The sequence below is a fragment of the Protopterus annectens genome, chromosome 6.part0 (genome assembly GCF_019279795.1).
Source record: "Protopterus annectens isolate FY-2018-M chromosome 6.part0, PAN1.0, whole genome shotgun sequence".
NCBI classification, from domain to species: Eukaryota; Metazoa; Chordata; order Ceratodontiformes; family Protopteridae; genus Protopterus; species Protopterus annectens.
In genome coordinates, this window is record NC_056737.1 from 747,755,159 (window position 1) to 747,782,565 (window position 27,407).

Below are 27,407 nucleotides of genomic sequence, written 5' to 3' on the forward strand. Positions count from 1 at the left end.
TTATTGATAAACTCACTAAACTAAGTATAAATCCCTACGTCACAAGATGGGTTGCCAACTGGCTCATTGACAGAACCCACACTGTAAAAGTTGCCGACTCCAAATGACCTCAAAGCAGTGACAACTGGAGTACCACTGGGTTCCGTCCTGGGACCTCTCCTGTTTGGTATCTACTTCTCTGAAGTACAGGCTAACAAAGAAGGCCTCTGGCTAACGAAGTTCGCAGATGACTGCAAACAAGGAGCAATAGTCAAGTGCCCAAATGATGTGGACATCCTACAGAAAGGCCTCGTTCACACAGATGCCTGGTGTCAGAGCCATGGCCTCAAGCTCAATGCCAAAAAGTGCAGTGTCATCCCCTTTGGTAAAAACTCTGTACCCATGAACTACCACATAGGCAGCAATCTACTTAACACCAAATGTGTTATAAGAGACCTTGGGACCCAGGTGGACAGTAGTCTCTCCTTTGATAGTCACATCGCCACAGCAGTCAGGAAGTCCTTCTACGTGGCACACCTCATCATAAAAGGGTTTTCATCCAGGAAAAAAGAGGTCATTGTTCCCCTCTACTCGAGACTCATTAGACCCATTACAGAGTACTACGCCCCTTTTGGAATGTACCTCACAAGACATCTGCAGAAGCTGGAAAGGCCACAGAGGTACCTCACAAAGAAGATTACTGGCCTCAAACAAATGCCCTACACTGACCACCTCAAAAAACTCCAGCTTTACTCCGTAGAATATCACCTACTCCGAGGTGATCTCTGCCTAACATATAAACCCAGAGCTGTTGGACATGCTACACCTAAAGAAATCCCAATCCCTCCGAGCTACACCCTCTAGGGACCTAAACCTTGTCACCACAACAAACAGGACATGCTGGAGGGATAGATTCCTGTCCTAGAGACTTCCCATACTCTGGAACAGGCTACCCATCTATGTCAAGCAAAGTTCTTCATTAGCACTCTTCAAAAAAATCTTGATGAGTGGATGGGAAATAGGAAATACACCCCAGGGATCACTTCTCTGTCTCTGCTCGACAGTGGCACAGGAAAATAACTTTCTTGGGTGGCGTAAGCCAGGGAACCTTGATGGCTAGGCTTACGTAGGCCCTTGGGCTGATAGCCTAGTACCTACCTATGAACCTATGAACCTATGGGTGGTTTCTTCAGAGAGCCTGAGAGGCTAGAACCAGACCTCAATGAAAATGTTTCACATGAGTGGAGTGGTTCAAGGCCCTAAATGTGTAAATTACTCATACACCTGGTACCCTTATCTGTCCTTGCCCAACCTAGGAAAAAAGATAAATCATACACAAGTACCTGACAGTTTTTAATAAGGACAATAATTTGGTAAAGCTAATGACTTCACTACAACTTGTCCTAAATTTAAAAACATGTAAATTGAAGTAAGTACACACTGAAAAACTGAGATAATGGCATATATAAATATAAATACTAACTTTTTTAAACAAGAAGAAAGGGCAACAAAGACCAAAGGTCACACAATACCAACCAGGAAGTCTGGAGCACAAGGCTTGGCTTGTCTGTGTGGCTGGCCCATACTGCAATGTCTTCTCTAATAAAAAAATGTTCTACCAACAAAGTCAGTGTTATCTGAAGCAAAGAGATTTGTAAAGTACAGTTGTGCACCCTTACCATAAATGTAGATGTTCGAGTGTATTCACTGTTGCAGTCCTAACATATGGGTTATCCTGCTCCCAGAAGCCCTCAGTCGGCCCGAATACCAGAGTCCTCTGTATATGATGTCGGCTGCCGTCGTCTGTAAAACTGATGTCAGAACGACAGGTATAAAGGGAGGCGGCTGATGCCATTTCCTCAGTTTTTCTTGCCTTAACTGTCAGGAGCCCCCAAAAGAAGGCTAACCCAGGAAGGAAACACCCTGGAAACATGCCATCCAAAAATAACATATCTAGTCTGTGCCTTAGAAAAAAGGGGGAATGGAGGGTGGGAAACCAGGAATGCAACAGTGAATACACTTGAACATCTACATTTATGGTAAGTGTACACAACTGTACTATGTTCTTCGTGTTTCACTGTTGCAGTGCTAACATATGGGGTGATTCCCAAAGCCCAGGAAAAAAACAAAAGGGGGGAGGAAGAATCACAGATTAAAGGCTGGTAAGGAGGCCTTGCAAAATTGCAGAGGCAAAACTAGCCCTGGATTTAGAAAACAAAGGTAGATTGTAATGCTTTGTGAAAGTATGGACAGAAGACCAAGTAGCTGCTTCTAGAATGTCCTTAGTAGGCACACCTCTCAAAAAAGTTGCAAAAGTAGAGGCTGCTCTAGTAGAATGGGTCCTAATACCCTGAGAGGGAACCTTCCCATGCTGCAGGTAACAAAAGTGAATACAATGAGCAATCCATTTGGAGATGGTTTGTTTCAAAATAGCTTTACCCTGAGCGCCAAGAGCAAAACTAACCAACAACTGCTCAGACGTCCGAAAAGGTTTAGTCCTGTTTAAGTAAAATCTCAGCTGTCTATGCACATCAAGAGTGTGCAGAATTATTTCCCCTTTATTCTGGGGGTTATTGAAAAAGGTAGGCAGATGAATAGACTGGTTAAGGGTCAGACTGGAAACCACCTTAGACATAAAGGAGGGATTAGTTCTCAGAGAAACTCGATCTGTATGAAAAATAATGAAAGGTTCTACTGCCATTAAGGCTTGCAGCTCCGAAACCCTTCTGGCAGAAGTAATAGCCAAAAGAAAGGCAGTCTTCCAGGAATGAAACTTTAATTCTGCAGAGGCAGCAGGTTAAAAGGGAGGTAGAGTAAGCTTCTCCAGGACAAAATTAAGATCCCAAGCAGGGGTAGGAGCTCTTCTGGGAGGTCTAAGATTGCTAGTTCCCCTCAGGAACTGCTTCATCAAGGGGTGAGAAAAAATCGGTTGCTCAAAAGAACAATGAGCAGAAATTGCTGAACCACGAATCTTGATTGAAGAAAAGGAAAACCCACCATTAAGCAAACCTGCTAGATAATCAAGAATGAGGAAAAGAGAAGGATGAGAAGAGTCTTCTCCTTTAGCCTGCATCCAAAAGCAAAATCTCTTCCATTTATCTGCAGAGGATTTCCTGGTGCCAAGCCTCCTGGCCTCATGAAGAACTTCAACCACCTGCTGGGAAAGATTTAAAGTATTAGCCAGGCAGTTAAAAGCAGAGTTTGAAGATGAGGATGAAGAAACTTTCCCCCTTCTTGAACCAAGAGATCTGGTACCAGGGGAAGATTCCAAGGCTGAGCTTGGGAAAGGCTGCGAAGGAGGGGATACCAATGCTGCCTGGGCCAATCTGGTGCTATAAGAATAGCCTTTGGTTTTTCATCTTTTATCTTTAGCAGCACTCTGGGAAGAAGAGGCGGGGGGGGGGCATAAATTGAGAGTTGTGTCTATGGGAAGGACAAAGTGTCCACTCTCCACCTTTGTTGTGAAACTCCCTGGTGCAGAAGGTTGGAAGGAGATGATTGGTGTGAGAGGAGAAAAGATCCACTTGTGGAGTGCCCCAATGCTGAGTGATGCGATGGAAAATAATCTTGTTCAGTTGCCACTCATGAGGATCCAGAACATGTCTGCTCAATTGATTCGCCAAGGAGTTTAGCCTCCTTGGAAGATACTGGGCTATTAGATGTATGCCCATGGAAGCTAAGGACCATAGTCTCATGCTGTGTCTGCACAAAGGGTAAGAGTGAGTCCCCCCCACTTGTTGATGTACCACATGACTGTGGTATTGTCTGTCCTGATCAGAAGAGTCCCAGGGTACAGTAGGTCCTTGAAAGCCAGCAAAGCCTGCTGCACTGCCATCAATTCTTTTAAGTTTATGTGCAGATGAATCTGTTGAGTGCTCCAAGTTCCCTGTATGACCCTGCCTTCTAGATATGCCCCTCATGCGTAATCTGAGGCATCTGTGGTGAGAGTCTGGCTGGCAGGTGGTGGGCAGAAAGGCAGACCCTTGTTCTGAGAACAGGCTGTCGCCCACCAGAGAAACTCCATTTGCAGACAGGGAATAAGGGGAAGAATCAAGGCTAAGTCCTGTGTGTGTTGACACCAAAGGTTCTTGAGGTACCACTGAAGTTTTCTCATATGCAGCCTTGCATATGGGATCATCAGGATACATGAAGCCTTGAACCCCAGTGCTTGCAGAAATTGCCATGCAGAGAGCTGGGTCATGTTTGCCAAGTTCTTGAAATAAGCCGAAAGATCTTCTTGTTTTTCTTGAGGGAGGAATACCATCTGGGTGGCTGTATACAGACTCGCTCGCAGGAAAACAATCTCCCTTGTAGGAACCAACTTTGACTTCTTTTCGTTAAGAGTGTAACCCAAGGAAGTGAGAATGTTCTTCACAAAGTCCAAATCCTTTTGTAACTGTTCTGGGGAGTTTGCTTGAATGAGACAGTCATCCAGGTAAGGATAAATTTGAATGTTTCTCTGCCTGCAAAAAGCAATGGCTGGCGCCAGGCACTTTGTGAAAACTCTGGGAACAGTAGATAAGCCAAAGGGCAACGCAGAAAATTGGAAGTGTTGCTCCCCAGCCCTGAAACGAAGAAACTGCCTGCAACTTTCCCTTATTGGGATGTGCAGATAAGCCTTCTTGAAATCCAAAGTTACCAGCCATGAATCCTTGTCTAGCATTGGCAGTAACTTTTGAAGAGTGAGCATCTTGAATTTGGGAATCACCAGAAAAGTGTTTAGAACAGACAGATCTAGAATAGGGTGCCAGGTGCCCCCTTTTTTGGGTACCAGAAAAAGTCTTGAATAAAAACCTTGGCCTGTCTGATTTGCAGGAACTGGCTCTACAGCACCCATAGTCAGTAGAGAAGAAATTCGATTCTCTACCTCTGCCCTGAGAGTTCTGGGTATGTCTGGGTACCCTTGTAGAACACGGAAGGTGTGAAAATAAAACATGTAACCTTGGTTTACTATGTTGAGCACCCATTTGTCGTCTGTGATGGTAGACCACACCTCTGCGAACCTGGCTAACTTTCCCCCCAAAGGAAACCATGGGCCCATAGTGGTAGGCACAAGAAGGCTGGAGTCATTGAAAATGCTTGCTTTGGGAAGCTGGCTTAGAACTTCCCGATTTAGCAGAAGAAGAATGCCATTGTTTAGCCCTATGAGGGGCAAAAGCCTGCCTTCTGGAAGATCTGAAACCCCTAGGCCTAGAGCGACCCTGCTTGCCAGGATCAGGGAAAGACCAATTCTTGGAAAGATAATGCCTACTAAACCGAGAAGGCTGAAGCTGAACGAAATCTTTTACAGCTTGCATAGATTTCGCCTTATCCTCCAACTTTTCCAGTACCTCCTCAGCCTCGTTACCAAAAAGGTTGCCTTTGTGCAAAGGAACATCCAGCAATTTAGATTTTACAGATTCAGAAAGAGGCTGCTCCCTAAGCCAAGCATGCCTTCTAATAACAAAACCAGTGGCTGCTGCTCTGCAGGAAGCCTCCAAGGTGTCAAAACCACAATGAAGTGAATGCTTATTAACTAGAGTGGCATAATTTAGTAAATCTTGTTAAGTCTTTGTTTTCCAACATGGAAGGAACATCCCCAAGCTTAGCCTTAACAGCCTCCAAAGTATACTGCTGATACTTAAGCATGTGAAAAAGACAGTTCACAGATCTAATGGCAAGAGTTGCAGAGGTATAGACCTTTTTACCCCACCTTTCCAAGGCCCTAGACTTCTTATCAGAAGGTACAGGGTTTTTAGCAATAGTAGCCTTAACACTCTTGGGACCTTGAGAAATAATCTCAGGATCAGCAGTAGGACGTTTAAAAAGAAATTGATGAGAATCAGGAACCCTATAATACCTATCAGGTTTTCTGGGAGCAGGAGGAACATAATTAGGAGTTAAAGAATTTTCCATGAAAACATCATCCACAACTTTCAAAACAGGAGGTATAGCCAGAGGGTTATGCTGTGGCAAATCCAAAAATCCAAGGATTCTCTTCTTAGACTTAGGAAAGTCCTGACTTTCCCATTTAAAGTGCTCCCTAAGAGTATTCAAAGTATCCCCAAAGGAAAAATCTTCTAGTCCTCAGCATCAGAATCCTCAAAGCCCGAAAAAAGTTGAGAATTTCCTTCTTCACCAGCTGAAATACAGGAAACCTCAGAATCTGAGATGGACAAAACATCAAGAGACAATTCCCTAGCCCTTTTGGAAGGGGGGGGGGATGAGAGCCCCTAATAAGGGAAAGAAGATCACCAGCCATCTTTATCAACTGGGACTGAGGCACAGGCGGGGAGGCAGATGCCTGCTTGTGGGTGGATTTGCGGCTGGAAGGTTTTCTAGTAATCCGGAGGGACTCGGGAGGCCTAGCAACTGCAGAAGTCTGAGCTAAGGTAGTCAGTCTGGCTCTGGTCTCATGTCGAAGAGAAGACGTGTCAGAAGCCGGTGCCTGCATAGCGGCTCCGGACCCATCTGAGGTGGCGACAGGCGGAGGGTCTGAAGACAAAATAGCAGCCTGTGGCAGGAGGACTCCGTAAAGGTCTTGGCAGAGGCCTGCGGCTGAAAATCTGTGGACTGTAGGGGCTGCGAAAGCACCTCACTTACCACTGGGCCGACGACTAATTTCACCTGTGCGTCATCAGCAGATTTAACCCTAGGCCTGTCACAGTTCTTGTCCGTGTGTTTCCTAGGTATATCGGAGACCAGAAGTCGCCATACTGACGAACTTAGGCCAGACTCCGAAATGCTTATATAAAATCATAGCTCTACAGAGTATGGTACGTGGGTTGAAGGAAGCACAGAGATCACAATTAGGGACCTCGTGCTCAAGGCCCAAACAAGTTATACAATAGGAATGAAAATTACAGTGCGGAATCTGTTTTCCACAGGCAAGACGGTTATTAACTTTATCTGATATTCGTTACAGCAAGAAAAGAGGGTTCCCAACGGGGTACTTATCTGAGGGCGTCTTCAAGTTGGTAGTCAGAATGCAGAAAGAAGGTAAACGGCTGACCAGCACTAGTGTGAACTGCATCTGCTTCGGGCTCCATGGCAAGAAAAATTCTGAGGAAATGGTGTTGGATGCCTCCCTTTATACCTGACGTTCTGACATCAGTTTTACAGCTGACGTCACATACTGAGGACTCTGGTATTCGGGCCGACTGAGGGCTACTGGGAGCCGGATAACCCATATGTTAGGAATGCAACAGTGAAACACAAAGAACATCACAGGATAAGCATGAGGCTTCTGAAGAAATTCAACAGCATAACTTTGAGCTATTACTGTAACAGCTCCATGGTGCAAATGGTCACAGTCCTGACTGTGACCCAAAAGAGCCTGGTGGTGGAGAAGGCATTCTGGGCTGTGCTCTTAATGTTCTACATTAAGAGCTAGCTACTCCATTAGGCACTCTATTCAACCACAGCCTGAATACTGGCTTTGTCCCCACTGAATGGAAAACAGCAACTGTTATCCGCCTCCACAAATGCAGCTCGGCAACAAACCAGAGTAACTATAGACCTATAAGTTTAACCAGCTTCATCTGTAAGGCAATGGAACAAATCATCATGGACCTTATAAATAAGGATATAGGTGACCTCCAAACTCTGGATCTGTCCCAGTTCAGTTTTCTCAAGGGCTGGTCATGCCTGCTAACCTGGTGGACTTCTTCGAGAACATGACCACAGCCACAGATGAGGGCAAAGCCATGCACACAGCCTATCTTGACTTGGCCAAGGACTTCGACACTATCCCACATTCGGGTGTCATTGACAAACTAACCCAGCTGAATATCCCTATGTTGTTAGGTGGGTTGCAGACTGTCTCACAGATCGACAACACTCAGTCATAGTGGAAGACTTTACATCTACCGGCAGACCTGTCACCAGTGGGGTTCCACAAGGGTCAGTGCTGTGCCCCCTCTTGTTTGGCATATGCTTTTCAGAAGTCCAGGCCAAGGCGGAGGGGCTGTGGCTTACCAAGTTTTTGGAGGACTACAAATTAGGTGCTACAACTGAATCTCCTAGCGATGTCAGCGTACTTCAAAAAGGGCTTACACAGACAAACAACTGGTGTCACAGCCATGGTCTTAAACTAAACACTAAAAAAATGCATCATTACCTTCGGTAAAACAATGTCCCTGCTGATTATAAAATAAACAATAATACCCAATGTACTGATTCAGTAGTGAGGGACCTGGGAACATGACTTGACTGTGACCTCAACCTTGACCACCATGTGTCTACTGTTGAGCGGAAGGTATTCTACGTTGCTCCTGATTAGCAAAGAGCAAAAGAGGTTATAACTCTTCTGTACTCATCCCACATCAGGACTACTATTAAATATAATGCTCCCTTTGGTATGTACCATACCAGACACCCGCAGCAACTTGAGAGACCTCAGAGATTTCTAAGAAAATTCAGGGTCTCTAGCACGTCTTATACTGACAGACTGAAGTCTCTGTCACTGTACTCAGTAGCATACAGACTACTTAAAGGTGACATATGTCTGGTTTACAGGGCTACCTCTGACCCAAATCTAATGGAAATAGTGCACATCCTTAAGTCAAATGGGACTACAGTCACCCATTCCAGGGACCTCTATCTAGCCCTGTGACATAAATAGGACCTGCTGGAGAGATGGATACATCCCTCAGAGGTTGCTGCTCTTCTGGAATAGACTTCCAATCCATATCAAGCAGAACACTTCCATGACCCTGTTTAACAGCAACCTGGACAACTGGATAGGAAACCGTAAATTTCTGCTGGGGACTGTCCCGGTTTCTCTCCTGGACATAGGTATTACTTGTTAGAAAAAACTTGGGTATAGCTGATATCTCTCATCTAGTATTATACTGGGATTTAACAGCTAGACTTGTAAAGACCCTCGGGTCAATAGCCTAGTAACATCCTATGAACCTAAGAACCTATGACAGGAGGGTGAGACTGAGTGGCTGACACTGATTTGTCTCTTCTGGGAAGCCAGCCTGACCCACAAAATGACTAGCTCCTAGTAAAGGCAGAAGGCATAATATGCAGTGACTCACTTATCCATGTCCACCAACTCGTGCACAGCAGTTATATTGGGCCATGAGCTCAAGCACATGAGTGTCATGAAGGCTACACCATCAGAGTTCATGTATGTCGGGCTGCGAAGGGAAAAAGGCAACTTCTACAACTGCTTGGATGATAGTCTTCCTCAGGATGGGTCTTACCTAAAACTGGCTGATAGAAACTGGGGACCTCCCAAACTGTGTGATTTAGATCACAGCACAGCACAGATGGTGTAAAGGATGGGCAAAAGTCTGGATTTGGCAGGGGGGGGCTATGGGTCAGCAGACATTACTGTTTAAACAAACTAACCTATAGTCATTATCTACCAGAAAGTTAGTTATTCCTCAAAGTTTCCTCACAGGAGTAATGCAGAATATGTGGTTACTCAGATAACGTCTGCTGGCACTTCTCTTCCCTCCACAGCCTGAAGCAGTTGGTGGCCATTTTCCTTTATACATTCTCTGGCTTTGAGATTGCTGTCTGTTGTTAGTACACTGTGAGTGGCACAATGGTGCAGTGGCTAATGTTGTCAACTCAAAGCAAGAGGTTCTCCAGTTCAATTCTTGGCTGGGGTGTCTTCTGTATGAAGTCTGCATATCCTCCCTGCATTCACGTGAGTTTCCTCCAGGTACTCTGGTTTCCTCCACATTCCAAAGACATGCGTCTAGAGCGTTTCTCCCCAGGCCTCTTCTGAAAATAAGCTCTGTCCTAGTTGGACAAATGTTAAATAAAATAAAATAAAATTAGCTTCTTTAAAATTAAGGGCCAGGAACAAAATATATTTCCTTGAAGATACGGTCTTGCTCTTCTTTATTTTATTAAAATGCACTGTTTGCATGCAGACCAAAAAGATTAATTTTCCCCCTTTGTTATTTGCATTACATTTAAAACCACTGGCAAAGAAAATAAGAGACTCCTAAGTTCAAGGATATAATTGGTATGGTAATCAAGAAATGTTAGCTTTATTTGCAGAAGATATTATTTTGTACCTGATAAACCAGAAAAAGGATATTTCAGTGTTGTGGAACATTTTGAGACAGTTTCATGTTTTTTCGAGATAAAAATTAATGAAGCCAAAACAAATTCAATAGCTGTAAACTATGTACCAACACACAAATTGGTTCAGCAATACCCATATTTATGGGGACATGATGAAATGAAGTACATGGGAGGAGTCTACACTGCATCATCTAAAACTCTCTTGAACGAAAGGCATTTAATTGAAAATGCCATTCATCAAATTCCACTTACAGCCCCTACTAATTATATATACCAACTCCGAAATCGCACTATAGTGAGGAAAGGGCAAATTTTCCAGTCTTAACTGTTCCGCGATCTCACTATGAACAATCCGATGAATGGCATGTTTGATGTAAGTGCACCGAAAATGCCATTCGCTGAACTGGATTTTTGGTGATGTAATAGAGACCCCCCCCATGGGGGTATGGGTTAAAAGGGAGTCTGTTGGCAGCAAAGGATAATGGGGACGAGACTAAACAAAAGAAAGTACAAAAACTGAGAAATTCAGTTCAGACTTTACTTCTCCTCACCCACCCCTCCCAGATATTTGGAGCTGTTAACCTGTTCCACCATCTTCTCTTCTATTTCAATTTACAGCTTCTCCTGATTTCCCCATTTGTTATGACAACTGACTTGCCTGCACTCAGTTTCATCCCATATGCCTTCAGTTTTGCATTCCATTCCCCTATCATTCGATGCAGTTGTTGCCCACAGTCTGCTTCCAAGGCCACATCATCTGCATACAGCAGCTTTGTTGATCCGTCCCCTCTGACTGGTTTGCTAATGTAGTTTATCACCAGTATGAATAACAGTGGACTAACAGCAGCACCTCAATACACACCCACTCCACTGAGAACTCCTCTGTGGGTTCAAATATGTTTGTACTTGTAATAAAAACATCCTTATTTCCATAATGCCAATGAGGGCAAACGACACTTCAAATATTTTTTGGTTGCCTCTTGCCATTGTAATAAAGATTCTCGTTATCTTTTTGTTTTCTCCTACAAGGTTTGTCTGTGTAACATTTTTGCTTGTCGTTTTGCTACTTATATGGGAAAATTTTGTAGCAATCCTAATATTATGGACATAAGACTATGTCAAAAGATGAATATGTTCTGAAAACGTCTTAACTATCCACTTACGCTGTACTAATAAGCCCACAAAAAGAGTGAAACATGTCACGTACAGCCTGTGGGGCTTGGTTTTACTTACCTGAAAGCTGCAATAAAATCTTACCAAAAAAAAAAAACAGAAGTAAGCATTCAGAAGTGATGAAGCTGGAACACTTGTATGTCCTTTAGGGGTCATTTGTATACTTGCCAGAGGCTCCTTCAAAGGTTTTATGCAGTGAAAATTCTTGTCTGCCAGAGTCTTTTCCATGCTTTTTCCTATGGTGTTCTGTATGACCTTTTTACTTGCTGTTTTGTTCACAATAACAATGAGGGAACTTATTAAAAATACACTAGAAAATATAACACAATGCTATAAACAATTCCTCACAATAATCAAACTCTGGATAGAAATTAAACACCATTCAGCATTTATTTAGATACTCTTTACCTCAACCATATTTAATTATAGGTGTTAGAAAATTTTTATAACAAAAAAAATTATATTCTTCACTTTGCGGAAGAAAAGCTAACATTTCAGATTATTATTTTTTTAATGAAAAAGGAAAACTGTACACGGCATGAGTCACTACACACACACACACACACATATATATATATATATATATATATATATATATATATATATATAAGTATACATATATATTTTTTTTAATTATTTACTGTGATTAAGAGACTATTCTTTCTCAAATGACAGGAAGAAAGTACAATTGTGTAAAATCTTACCTTAACAGTAGATATACTATTGCAGTATTCTTTACATAAGAGACTGCCTGCCAAGGACAGCCCAAAGTCTGGCTAGTATACAAAAGCCTTTAGGTCTTACAGGTGTCATCCTTCACACACGTGCTCCCTGCACAAGACATAGGGCATAAAGGTGACATACGGACAAAAATATTCAGAACTGTAAACCCCAGGAGAAACGGAATATCCCCAGGGACAAAAGAGAACATGTACATCCAGAAGGGGAAAAAGGCTGAAGGAAAAAGGAAATGAGGACACAATGGCAAGGAAGGCAAAAAAACACCATGCAATAGCATAAAAAGAGGAAAATCCCCAGGGAGGGACTGAATACTGCAACAGCGAATAAAAGATCATCTACTGTTGTGGTAAGATTTTACACAACTGTACTATGTCCCTCTATATCACTGTTGCACTATAATTTATATAAGGGAGAGTCTTCTTTCGGCCTTTTCCGGTTAGGGGTCACACCACAGGGGAACTCCCGTCTGCACTGTGCCATGTTGCCAGCCCGACGCCCAACCTTCAAAGAAGGCATGCCCATTCACGCACACACCTACGTGCATGTCTTTAACGTCACTCGACCACGGGGAAAACAAGCAGACTCCACACAGAAGGTGCTCCAGCCGAGAACCGAATGGGAGAACCTCTTGCTGTGAGCCGACAACTCTAACCACTTAAGAAGGAGCATGGGAGGAGGAAGGCACAGAAGAGCCCTGGCAAAACCTGCCCTGGCTCTGGACATAACATCCACTTTGTAATGCTTAGTGAAAGTATGAAAAGAGGACCAAGTAGCAACCTGAAGGATGGAATTAGTGTCCAAACCCTTGAAAAGGCACCAGAAGAGGCAACCACCCTAGTAGAATTTGCTTTTACTGACAAAGAAAGACATTTGACATGAAAATAATAACAAAAGGAAATGGCCTTTGAAACTCAGGAGGAGATGATTTACTTAGAAATAGCCAAACCCAAAATCGTGTTACGAAAAGAAACAAAAAGCTGCCCAGACTTGTGTAAAAACTTTTTGCTTTATCTAAATAATACCAAAGATGTCTATGAAGATCCAAGGTGTGAAGAACCTTCTCACTAGCAGACTATGGAGAAGGAAAAAAGGAAGGAAGGTGAACAAACTGATTAAGAACTCATTGACCACCGTGGGCATAACAGTAGGATTAGTTCAAAGCGACACCCTGTCTCTATAAAAAAAATAAAAAAGGAAGACTAGCCATGAGAGTTCTTGGCTGAAGTGAGTGACAAAAGAAAAACAGTCTTCCAAGTACAATGTTGCAAGGAAGCTGAAAAAGCAGGCTCAAAAGGAGCCAGAGTCAAATTTTCCAAGTACAAAACTGAGGTCCCAAGAAGGCGGAATAGGCTTTCTGGGAGGTCTGATATGAAGAACACCCTTAAGAAATTACTTGAACTTAAACTGAGAGGCCAGAGGATTATTCAAGGGCAGACAAGCAGAAATGGCTGATAGGTGAGCTTTAACTGAAGAATATACCAAACCAGCATAGAGCAGATCACATAAACAAGAGTGAACCAGAGAAACGTTCACAGAGAGGGGATCCCGACAGCAAGATAAGCACCAAACAGAAAATCTTTTCCATTTGGACATACATGATTTTCTGGTAGTGGGCTTTCTAGCCTCCTGCAGAACCCAAAGCTCACCCACACTGTCATTTGAAGAACAGACAGGTGAGGATGGATAAGAGATTTCTTGTCTTGTGTGAGAAAATCCACCCAGTGAGGTAACTTGTAATAACTGCCCCTGGCCAAGTGAAAAAGAAGGGGCAACTAATACTGTGTGGGCCAAGAGGGAGTCACCAGCAAGAATCTGGAAGAGTTCTGCCTGATCTTGTGCAGAACTGATGGCAACAGAGGAAGGGGTGACATACTTCACTTCCAAGGAAAAAACAGGGCGTCCACTTTCCAAATCACAGGACTAAGAACTCTGAAACAGAACAGAAGAAGTTGTCTGTTCAGAGGAGAACCAAAACGATCTACATGAGAAATACCCCACTGATGGACTATGTCCAGGAACACATCTCTGTGAAGCTTCCATTCATGACCCTGTGTTCTAAACCTGCTCAAAGAGTCTTCCACTAGACTGTGCCCTGAGGGAATGTAAACCACTCAGAGAGTCACTTGATACGTGATAGTTATATCCCAGACCTGCTAGCCTGCAAATAAGATGGGATATCGCACCTCCCTGCTTGTCGACGTAACACACCACAGTGGTATTGTCTGAAACGACTTTGAGGGGGCCCAGATGAAAAGGGGAATGAAAAGCTTGCAGAGCCAGAAGCAGAGCTCTCCTCTCGTTTATAATGCTAAGGTCTGACCCCTGATGAGGAGGGCAGAAACTTTGGACTTTTAGAAGGGCACAGGGAGCTCCCCACCCCAAGTCTAACACATCTGTGAACAGCTCCTGAAAAGGAACTGGAGCCTGAAAGGGAAGCCCTGGATTCAGAGAGAGCATTGAAGAATCCACCTCTAAAGTTCTAGTTTGAGACAAGGTAGAAAAGGAATGAGGAACCCCAGGGGGTGGAAATGTTGGAGGCACAGTGATTTGAGGTACCGCTGAAATGTCCTCATATGGAGCCTGGTGACAGGGAGCATGGGAATAGTGGAGGCCATAAATCACAGAACTCTAGGAAATTCCCTGGCCATGAGAGAGGACACAGGAAGAAGAGACTAGAAAAAGGTTGTCAAAGACAGAACCTTGGAAAAGGAGAGAAGAAACCCCCATGGGGCACTTATCTGAAAGCAGCTTGGTAACCAGCACAGCAGAAGGGCATTCAGACTGACATCTGTTAATGGCATTTGGACCGATGGCAAAAAAGCCCTGTGTGTTTGCATCCATACATCACCTTTATGCCTTACGCCTTGTGTGGGGTACATGCATGTGATGTATGGCACCTATAAGACCTAAAGACTTTGGTATACTGGCTATCCTTGGTAGGAGATCTCTTATGTAAAGAATAATGCAACACTGATATTCAAGGACATCTTAAGTAAGCAAAGAAGAATGCAGTGTACATTTCTGATTCTAATACCACCTGTGTCAGTACATTCAAAGGAACAAGACCTGTACAGTCCCTCAAAGGAAAGGGTCAGTAATAGAAAATCCATCCGATTTACAGGAAACAGAAGGTAAGTAAACCCAAATGTTTTAACTTACTGTTACACTGACACTCCCTGAGGGAGGAATTCTTATTACAGTTCATTAGTAGATAGAATATGAAAAAAGCCAATGAAGACACAACATAAGCTGAAATGCTAAACAACGTTAGTTTTTCTCTTGGGTAGATCCACCGAGAGACAGGCTTTGTACAGTGCTGAAGCTATTTACACTTTTTTATTAAGTTTATTTTCATCGACATACAGCATAACAATTTACAGGTGTACTTTGAAACATCAAAGTAAACAAACCTCAAATGGCTAATAATCAATCCTGAAAGATTGAAAGCCAAAACAACGAAAAAATAATTATTTTTTGCAGAGGGGCAAGCCCCCCCACACAAACCACTAATTATATATACCAACTCCAAGATCACTCTACAGTGGGGAAAGGGCAAATTCCTTAATCCCCACTCTGCACAATCTTGCACGAACTTACCACTGGCAAAAGTGATCATATGACTTTCGACCACTTCTGTCAGTGTTAAATACATTCTGAATTATAAACATTTGATTATATGGATTGCTCTCCAATTTACATATATAAATAAAATGTTAACTATTATTAATTTATTAGATTAATATGGAAATGATAAATGAATACAACTAAAAGAAGGAAGAATACATAAGAAAAAATTTGATAAAGTACATACAATATATACATTTGTTCTCAACAGTTTATTACTACTGCATTCATATTTATACGTAAAGTATAAAAGTTATGAAGTAAAACTTATTATTCCTTCTTCATAGCTATTACCACTCAACTGTTTTCTGCACTGAACTAGGCAACAATACACACACAGGCAGGCGACAGCATGCAAACTCTATGGAATGACAGAAGATTAAGGCAGAATACCAGCTTCTACAGCTGTAAGGCACATATTTTATCACTGAGTCACCATGTTTCTCCAGACTGTATGCTTCTGACATGTAACTATACAAAACGCTGATCTCATGCCTTCCTCACAAAAAAATAGCTTACCAGATAATAAGCTTTACAACTAAAATATAAAGATCAAACTTTTTTACAAAAAAGGATAATCATTACTTGGCGCCATTTATCATATAGCTTCTAATAATTTAATCTCAAACTAGGAAACACTCAGATCTTCACTTTGGATTTGGTGTCAAGTCCTAACATACTTTTCTTATGTAGAGGTACTACATCCCCTTTACTAGCACCAACCTAAGAATAGTACAGCTGTGTTACGAAACTCCCACAATAGTAGATTGTCTGATAATTTCACTGTTACATTTCTTCACTTTAGGATGTTCTGCCATGCAGGTACCCTGCAACTGGCAAGACTTGCAAAGATATTCCTTCCACAAAGGCTTCAGCTAATATCCTCTTTCCAGCTCAAATATCTCAGAAGTAAGAAAACTGGATCAGCTGATGCCACCTTTAGATTTGTTTTGCCATGACAGAATCAGGGTAAAAATCACCAGCACCACAAAGCGGTGGACCAAGTGGGAGCCCGAAGGTGCCCCAGTCCCACATCCCCAAAAAAGAAGTCCAACAAAAAAAGGAATGAGGACCTCAGACGGACCCAGGGAAAGCAGGAGAAGTCAAGGGGGGAACTTGGACTGCAACAGTGAAACAACTCAATATCTACATATATGGCAAGTTCCTAATACAACCGCACTATGTTCACAGTATTCACTGCAGCAATCCTCACTCTTGGGGAGTTGGATGAGCTATTTCAAAATCAAGCCTTGCAGGATAACAGAAGCAAATCCTGCTCTTACCATGGATGCAGCCCTTAAGTTATAATGTTAGGAGAAGATGCATATGGAGGCCCAGGTAGCTACTTCTACAATGGCTTGGATGGACACTCCTGTAACAGAAGCTGTAGTGATAGCCACAGCTGCAGTGAAGTGAGCTCTAATATGGACCAAGACTTGCTTCTCATGACACTGATATCAAAATGTAATACAGTGTCCCAGTCATTTGCAAAGGGTTTGCTTGTTAATAGGCTGATCCCCCTTCCCTTTTGCAAAACACACAAACAGCTGGTCCTTTCTTCTGAACCCTTTTTTTTTCCCCTAAGTGAAATCCCAGATGTCTGCGCATTCAGGGAATGCCAGCCATTTGTCCTGAATTCCGAGATTTACGAAAACAATGGAAGATGAATGGTCTGGTTTAAGGACATTTCAGTAGCCATCTTATGCATAAAGGAAGGACTGAATCACAAAGCCATTCCACCATAAAATACTAAAAGGAGTTTTGTTGCCCATTAATGCTTGCAATTCTGAAACACGTCTAGCAGAGGTGACTGCCACCAGTAGCAGCATCTTCCAAGAAATAACTGAATAGGGCAAGCAGCTGCCAGATCACAGGAAGATAACATCAACTTATCTAGCATGCAATTAAGGTCTCATGGTGGAGGAATCTGCCTCTTAGGTGGTCTAAGGTGAACGATTCCCCTTAGGAATTGCTTACCTAAAGACACAGGCTACAGAAGATGGTTCTATGAGCAGGCAAACTAAAATACAAGCAACATGAACTTTATAGATTGTAAGCCAAGCCTGATTTAGTCAGACAGACATCCATATACCAAAGCCACCTCAGCCTTTTTGGGGGTCAGGTCCCAAGATGGGCACCAGAAGGAGAACCTTTTCCATTCTGCTAGGTATGATTTTCTTGTGATGGACCTCCTAGCATCCTTCATAATGTCTAGCATGTCCTCTGAAAATTTGTGCCTGCATGGGATTAGTATGACATCATCCAGACTGTCAGTCTCTGTGTGGTCAGATTGGGGTGTAGCAGGGGACTCCTTATTCTGAGTTAGAAGGTCCAGTTGCTGAAGCAGTATCATGTATTTTCCTCCTGTCAAAGCAGTATAACAGAGAAAAAAAACAGTAATGCCTTGGCGAAAAGGGAGCAATGAGAATCTTTTCTGGCCTCTCCTCGAGAAAATTGGTCAAAACCCTGGTGATCAAGGATATGGGAGGGTAAGCATATAGAACCACACTTGTCCAATCCTGGGAGAAGGCATCTATTATCCAAACTTCTGCTGTTGCTAGCCTTTGGCAAAGCTGTCTCAGCTGCCTGCTCAGTTAAATGGCAAATAGGTTTATCTCTAGCATATCCCAGCAGCTGGTAAGATTTATGACTGTTTGCTTGTGTGGAATCCATTCATGGGGTTCTGTGTACATCCTGCTCCACCTATCTGTTAACCTATCCTGATCTGAAAGAATGTATGGGGCCTTAACAGACACTCTCCTCTGCACTGAAACTTATCATGCTTACATGGCTAATCAATACAGAAGGTAACACTGAACCTCTCATTGCTTAAGTACCACATCACTGTAGTGTTATCTGCTTGTGTTTGTAGAACTCAGAAATCAGAAAAATTACTGCTGTACCTAGGCACAAGTGTCTGAAAACACTGCTTAAGAGATGGGGTAGTTATATCCTCCTTCAGTTTCTTGTACATCTCTAACAGGGGCTCCAAACAGGACATCTTACTTAACAGGCCATGAAGATCCCTCAACTTCACACTGTCTGGTGGGTAGGGAGTCCTCAATCAGGCATGTCTTCTACTCACTGAGCCCACTGCTGCATTGCTAGACACATCCACAGCACTGCAGTCACACTTCTTAGAGTGTTGACCATCTGGTAAAAGAGATCAGATATGTCCAACACATCTTGTTTCAGCTCTTTATCCTCAATCCCCTCAATCTTAGCCCTCATCTGCTGCAACAGGTGAAGAAATGTATCTCTTTCTTTTCTGAAGAAATGTCAAGCAGAGGTCTTTATTTTGCCTCTGAAGAAATGTCACTGAAGAAAATGTCCAAAAGTAGACCAGACAAACTCCGTACTGCTGTATCTGTTATTCTTTATTTGTCTCAGAACAATTTCTTGCCAAACAGTTAATTCTGTCAGAGCTATTTCAATTCTAATATAACACAGCCTGACAGATGAGCAGACTAAGGCACACTTAGTCTAAGATGTCACCCCCGAATGAAAAACTGTCCAGTTTATATACTCTTTTCAACCAATGTTATTTTTAATGTCCTTGTGACTTGTTCTTCTGGTTTCTGTCTGTGTCATGAAAAAGTTCATGGTTATTTCATGCCTTTTTTTGGTTCTCGCTGTATCTGAAGACTTCACAAAAGTCTCTCCACGTCATCTTTGTTTCACTTGACCTGTCTGCATTTTATTTATTTATTTATTTCTGCATCTGAAAGCCAAGAAAGTCAACTTCCTTTTTTTCTATAACAGGATGCATTTACAGTATTGCCCACAGCTATCTAAGCTGAACATAACTGTTCTTGCAAAGCAAGCATATTATTTTGAAAACTGCTATTTGGCCTTGCACATTTTCTTTCACTGTACACAGTATATTGGGGAAAAGCATTTTAATTTACACAATATCTACCAACAGGGTCTTCTGGTAAGAAAGCATGTGGGCTGTCAGTATAAAGCTCTGAAAGCTAGGACAGCAGTGGTACATACTTTCGTCCCAAATGTATCTAGAGCTCTGCTCTCTTCATCATTTGGGATGTGATGCCTGGTAGAAGCCAAAACTGTTCCCTTGCTTAGATCCAGGGGCACCACATCTGGATCACTTAAAGGGTTTCTATACAGATGCCTGTGAGAACCCATGACCCTAAAAAACTGGTTAGGCTTCCTGACAAAAGGGGAAGGGAGTTAGGCTTCAGGGTGCATTTAAAAAAAATCTTCAAACTACTAGCACTAGCTGGACAAGCTAGGGGCCTAGGTTCAGGGATATCCATCTGTGAGGCTTCACAGTACTCCTTGGAATCCCATAGAATGGTCTCTTGCATCCTGTGGAGAATATAATCAAAAGGAAAGTCTTCTGGTGGTGAAGCAGAGGATAAGGTGTTCTCAGTATGGCAGCATAAGGTTTCATTGGATGGGACTGCTCCTACATAAGCTATTTCATAAGATGTGAGTCAAAGGAGTCGGAATCTAATTCAAAGGGATCTACCCTTACTCTTCTTTGAAGGAAGTCCTGACATCAATGGCATATTTGTCTCTGGCCTCTTAGATTTAAGGTAAGACAAAGTTCTGGTCTGTTGAACCACTATATCCAAAGACTAAGCCCATAAAGTGTTGTAGGTTCAAGGTACTGTCCAGCTGAGGTCAATGCAAGTGAGCTGCAGCTGTTTAGCTTTCAATGCCTCGTGCCTACTATGTTCAGAAATGGCATGCACGTGAGTATAATGGTCTTGGGCGGGGAACTAAAACCTCAATACAGTTGTCAAGCCATCCTTGTGTAATAATATTCTGGGAATCACATTTTTCCCTTCCAAAATCTGAATGCAGGTATCTGTCACCAAAGGCTCTCCAACTGATGAAGGTGCTTGTCGAGGAGGACACAGCACAAAACAGAGACGTTGGCACTTGAGTCGTAATTGCACCAACAGAATTTTGTAGTTGGAGATTGAAAAGCTTACCTCACTCATACAGAATCACTGGAATGCATAAACTTAGGAGGAAGGCTCCAGGAGGCCTTGGATGATGTCATACTTGGCTTGCACTCCCTTTCTGGTAATAAACTCCTGGAGGGATAACTGATGATAATGATGGATTGTCCTTAGGGTAAACAATGCAGGACAAAAGTCCACTCCGTACTCCACTCCAAGGCTATAAGGACATCTACTGCAGGTTCACAGGAGGTTACTAGGCTAGCAGCCCTACAGCCCTTACAAGACTAACCATGTTAATCTTGAGTTTCCTCAATTGTTTGGTTAGATGGACGTAATTCGCAGAGCATGTCTATGATAAACACCAACCACCCAGTCCATGAGGGACATAGGTGCCACCCCCCGGTTGAATTTGCAGTCTCCCATCCATTTGTCCAGGTTGTGCTTGAATAGGGTCAGTGAGGAGCTCTGCTTCATGAGAACTGGAAGCTTATCTCAGAGTAGTGGCAATCTCTGGGAGATACATCTGTCTCTCCAGCATGTTCTATTAATGTCACAGGCTTGATTAAGATCCCTAGAGCGAGTGACTTTCATGCCATTTGACTTGCGGGTGTGCAGCATCTCCATCAGGGTCAGACTCTGTCCTGGAGGCCAGGCACAAGTCGGCTCTTAGCAGCCTATACAATACAGAGTACAGTAACAGGGCTTTCAGTCTATCCATGTAAGTCATGGTTTGGAGGCCGTGTAATAATCCTTGTGTAGCATCTGCTTACTGCAGACTACATAACTACTCTGAGTCAGACGTTAGCTACACTGCAAGGTATTAAACAATAAAGGAAAGGAATCCCCCCATGGGGTACTTATCTGTCCAGGAAGACTTTTCAGACATCTGATGGGTGACAGGCACTGACAAGATTCAAACGACCAACACAAATGCACAATAATGATTTGAAGATGGCATCAGCTGACACACCTTTTATACAGCTGATGTCCTTGTACTGGAAACAAGATGTTGATGAAGCCTTGCAGGAGGGAAAATCTTTGGAAGACTGACCAGGCTGAGATACCTGTACAGCACACAATCCAAAGTGGAAACTGCAACAGTGAATATGTTGACAAATATCAGTAGTGATTTTGGGGAGTACGTGTCATGCAGATGGCAGAGGACTGAAAAGCTAAATGCTTACTTCTCGAGGGTGTCACTTGGTTACATTTGTAGACCAAGGTGTAGCACTAAATGGGCACATCTATATCTACACAGATATGCATGGGAAAATAGCTTCTGATGCCCCTAGTATATTAAATACGCTAGGTATTGCAGCCACAGTTAAAAGTCCTGCCAGCCCTGTGTTCCCCACTATCCAAGGGGGGGGGGGGAGACAAATTAAAGAAGTGGCTACAGAATGGATCACACACAGCAACAACAAAAGCAGAAAGGAAAGGATGTGACGAGCTGACCTCCAGAAAAAAAATCTATCAATGACAGCGTACTAATCTAAACAATCTTTATGGCCTAGTAGGCACAAAAGCATACTGTTTATTACTGCTACAAAAGAGACCAAAAGAAATTAGGCAAGCAATTTATTATTTTTCAAAAGAAAAACAAAATATAAATGTCAAAATTAAAAGTATACCTTCTGAATTTAAGAAAAAAATGAAAAGGTAATTTATCAGTAGATGGCCACATAAATCCAAAACGCAGATATAAATGTAATCACTGTAAATTAATGTTTGTTTGTTTTTAACACATATCTTACCAGAGAAACATCATGTTAATGAACAGAAATAACTTAATACATACATTAAGCTGATCTCGAGTAGCAGCATTTGGCTTCAAATCATGATCTGATGGTCCACTTCGTAAACTACGAGCCAGCTTATGATGCTTGCTTTCCACTAAATTTTCCTGCAATTAATTGAAAACATTACAGTGTTTCAAATTTTGTTGTGCATAACTGCATATTCTACATGCATAACATTAAATAAAACAAATACTTGCAGGCTTTGCCTGCATTCTTTTTTTTTCAAAACAGGTTTATTGTTTTAACATATAAGAGAAATATAACAATTTTATACAAGTAATTAAAAATAGGTATTATTATAATATTCAACAAAACAACTAAAGTATTTACAAAGACATCCACTACAATCAGATCAATTAATTAAACTAAAATACCGTGCTATTGAAATTAGATTTTTTTTAACAAATTTTGTAAATTATCCCATACAATATAATATGATGTTTTTCTAGTTGTTCTCATTCTAATTGTGCTTATTTCCATATGGCACATTATATTCATAACATTTTAAATTCATTGAGCGAAGGAGGTGTATCTGAAATCCAATTTCTAGTTATTATTTTCCTGGCCACTGCTAGGATAGACCATAACAAGGGAAGCTTAATCTTTTAACACATTGAGGTACAGGTGTGTTGAATAATATAAGAGACTTAGAAATAATGAAATTATCTGTAAAAGAGCCTGCAAAATTCATTAATTGACTTCCAGTATTCTTTCAACTTCATACAGTCATAAAACATATGAGCCCAGTCAGCATTAATTTCTACATTACATCTCTTACATAGATTATCTTTATTATTTATTTTATTCATCATCAAAGGTGTATAAAAGATCTATGTAAAATTTCCATGTATAAAGTCTCCAGACAATGGAAGATGTAGTTCTATAAGCAGATTCCAATATATATTGTTTATCTTGTTGAGTTGGTGGGTCCCCATTAATAGAGGTGAAATAATTCCAGTATGAATCTACACTGTAAAAGTTTCTTGTCTGATAATTTTATGTATATATGAAAGTTTACCTTTATCAGAAACTTTATGCTGTAAATTTAATATCAAGTAATCAATCAGTTTTGGAATAGATTCTTTAACTGTTATAGACATTAGATCTATTCTATCAATGAGATGTTGTCTAAAGATCTGAACCTCTAACCAGCAAGTTTCTCTTAGATCAAATTCTTGTTTTAAGAAATCTAGATTTTTAACTTTATTATCAGATATCAGCTGATACCAGTACTTTAGATCATTATCTATAGCTAAATGAGCTCCTTCAGAAGTAGATGACATAAGCATACCCTGAGTATACATTATAGGGAATACAATAAAATTCCATTCCCTATACTTAGGGTGCATGAATATAAAGTTACGATAACTAATAATAATATTTAATGGGTAACAAACCATATGTTTAGGTGTAATAGGTGAAGTACAAAATTCCTTTAGCAACCACAACATGGAGTTATTTACAATCATATTTTTATGTGTTAAGGAGATTTTCATGAAGTGCATACTAATTAGCTCCCAATAATCTTTCCATTTTGCGATATATGACTGATCTATTAATAAAGTAATAACTTTTATAATAGAAGAGATAATATATAAATTAAAGTCTGGAAAAGAAATACCCCTTGAGACCAGCTATTAGTATGTTTCTTTAATGCAATCCTAGGTCTATTAGGTGCCCATAAGAAATTTAACATTAGTGTATTCAGTTTCTTGATAATTATTTTTGTAGGTGAAAGTATTATTGATTGTATTAAGTATAAAATCTTGGGGAATATTATCATTTTAATAATTGTAAGTCTCTCCTCCATAGTAAAAACATATTATTCCAGGTATTAAAAGATTTTGTATATTAAGAAAACAGGTATTATAGTTATTATATATAATAGATTTAATATCTTCAGATAGTATTATACCTAAATAAGTTATCTGACCTGAATTGGGTACATATTTAGTAAAATCACTAATGAGAATATTTTTTCGTGTATATATAGGTAGTATTTTAGTTTTTTCTTCATTGAATATTAAACCAGAAATACTTTTAAAATTCATCATTTTATCAAATAAAGACTGCATAGAAGAATTAGATCCTGCTGATGTAATTAGAACATCATCTGAAAAAATTGAATTTTTGATGTTGTATTTTCGTCTATTTCAAAACCCTCTATGTCAGTACTGTTTCTAATCAAATTAGCCCAAGGCTCCATTACTAAAGTGAATAATAGTGGAGAAAGTGGACATCCTTGCTTTGTACCTTTAAGAATGGGTATTTTTTGTGAAACATATGTTCCTACCTTAATATAAGCCAGCGTTCCTTTGTATAAATGCTCAATTAAATTTACAAATGCATCAGAGAAGTTTGTGCATTTCAGTAAGGTAAACAGATAGTCCCAACTTACTGAATCAAATGCTGAACCTATATCAAGACTAATAAGTGTTAAATCTTTCTTTTTCCTATTTGCAAAATCAATTAATGTTAAAGTTCTTCTTATATTATCAAAAGTATTTCTATTTACAATGAAGCCCGTCTGATCTATATCTATAATGCCGGGGATGATTGTCTTCAATCTATCAGTAAAAATACTCAAACATTTTATAATCAACATTAAGTAATGAGATGGGTCGATATGAAGAACATCTAGTTGGATCTTTATTAGGTTTTAAAATTGGTGAAATAAATGTATATTGCCAAGATGGGGGGGGTTATTAACTCAGTTTGGGCCAAAATAAAAACCTTATGTATTAATGAATATGTAGTTTTAGAAAGGATTTTATATATCTCTGGTATAATACCATCATTACCCGGTGCTTTGTTTGATTTAAGCTTATTTATTTGTGTAATAACTTCTGTATATGAAATACTCTTGTCCAATAGTTTAATCTGTTGTTTATTAAGCTTTTTATTCATGTTTGTGGTTATAAACTCCTTTATTTTATCTTTAGGTTCCATGTTAATGTTGTTATGGTTAATCTTGTGAAAGTGATTTCTAAATTCATCCAGTATTTCTGGTATACTAGAAACATTCTTCTTTTCCTTAGAGAAAAGATTTCTTTGATATGGTTTTGTTTATTCAATCTTTTGTTTTATTTTTAAGTCTATGTAAGTATTTGGGGCTTATTGAATAAGACAAAACTTGTATTTCTCTAAAGTTATTTTAACTTTATGAGTTAAAATTTCTTTGTATTTCTCATTTAGTTTGTTTATTTCTTCAATAACTTTCTTGTCCATAATATTTTCTTTATTATTATGTTTATAAGAGTCTAATTTACTCTGAATATCTAACAATTCCTTATCCCAAGATTTCCTTTTATTATTATACCATCTGATACTTTGTCCATATAGATATGATTTTAAGGCATCCCAAACATAGACAATGGAGACTTCAGGAGTATTATTTATGTCTAGAAAATGTTGTACTTCTGAAAGTATATATTCTTTATAGTCTTTTAGCTGAGTTAAGTATGCTGGTATCCTTTTGATCTGAACATTATGAGTATTTTTATCATGAATTCAAAAACAATTGAGTTATGATCAGATATAGGACATGAAATGATTTTGGAATTAATTAAATCTGTTACCATCTGGTTAGAAATAAAGACCCTATCTATTTTTGAATAAGTTTTGTATCTGTTAGAAAAAAGGTGTATGGTAATGATTTTGAATCTATCTGATTATTAATATCATTCAAATGATAAGAATTAGCAAAATCATTTAAATGTTTTGCATTAGATGTAATTCTTCTTTTCCTTATAGTGGTAGTATCACTTTCATGTAGTATACAATTAAAATCACCAGCTAAAATAATATCCCCTATAGAGAATGATATGATCTTATCAATATGATGTTTCACTGTATTAATACCAATTCCAGGTATCCAATATACATTAATTAAAGTGTAAGTCTTCCCATTAATTTGTATTGTAACCATACAAAACATTCCTTTGTCATCCTGAAAAGACTTAATGGTTTTAGGAATGGGCATACTTTTATTCCATAAAATAGCCACTCCTCTTTTTTTCTGAGTGTGCTCTGAACTAACCAATACTGTATACTTATTAGTGGCTAGTTTATCAATATCTTTTTCAAGAGATGGGTTTCTTGCAGGAAGACTAGATTGGCCTTGTGTAAATTAATGTATCTTATTAGGCTTGCCCTTTTACACGGATTATTCAATCCATTAATGTTTAAAGAAATTCCTTTTAAAGATGTCATTTGGCATTTTTAAAACTCAAGAATCTTATGATCGAAATAACAAATAACAAGATAAATAATGTTACATCTCCTCTTTTAGGTGTACCTTTAAATATAGCTGTATTTATTAAATCTCTTATGGGATTTTGTATAGGATTCAATTTTGTTTGTAGTGACAATGAGTGTACAAAATATATTGTGGATGTCAAAACTATATACATATAACAATGAACAAGTGAAAATAATGTAAGGATTAAACCTTGCATCCAGCCTGAGTTGAAAACTCCAACTTAGAGTAGTATTTACTACTCAAGTTAACCTACCCTAAGCAGCAGTACCTCAGCTACCACCTTATCAATTTAATACTATTATATTTAACTGAGGTTAACAGTTTTCAATTCAATTATCTATCAAGACAAAACTACACATTTGGTAAAACAGCATCATATAAACTAAAATAAACTTTTTTTTTAAACTGTTCATACTACTATATAGATCTATGTAATATATAACACTTGTATTCAAATAGCATTCAAATAATCTTGATGTTAGAAATCAAGAGGAGAGAAAATTAGGTTCTAACATTCATTTAAATCAAAAACTTTGGCTAATATGATTCAGACATTACATATATTAAGATGCATCTATTTTCTGTCATGTGAATACTATTAACAGCTTCCAAAAAAAATCTTGAATTGTTTGTATATGAGCATTTACTTAAACTCATTATTGTCAATAGAGTAAAATATTGTATTCATAAAAATTATTATAAATCATATTGCATAGTTATGCAAATTCTCAGAAACACTTGCATTATTAAAAAAAAAGCCATCACACACATACACACAGACACACACACACATACATACACACACACATACACACACACACACACACACACATATATATATATATATATATATATATATATGATCTC

The 27,407-nt window shown here is 39.9% G+C and overlaps 1 protein-coding gene across 1 annotated transcript in view; it reads right to left on the reverse strand.

Moving 5' to 3' along the window:
• PIK3C3 (phosphatidylinositol 3-kinase catalytic subunit type 3) overlaps positions 1 to 27,407 on the reverse strand; it is a gene marked incomplete in the record, with an annotated part of 1,653,126 nt that overhangs the window by 1,036,495 nt on the left and 589,224 nt on the right. The window contains 1 exon segment of the mRNA XM_044074431.1: positions 22,279 to 22,383. Within this exon segment, the coding sequence (XP_043930366.1) occupies positions 22,279 to 22,383 (105 nt within the window).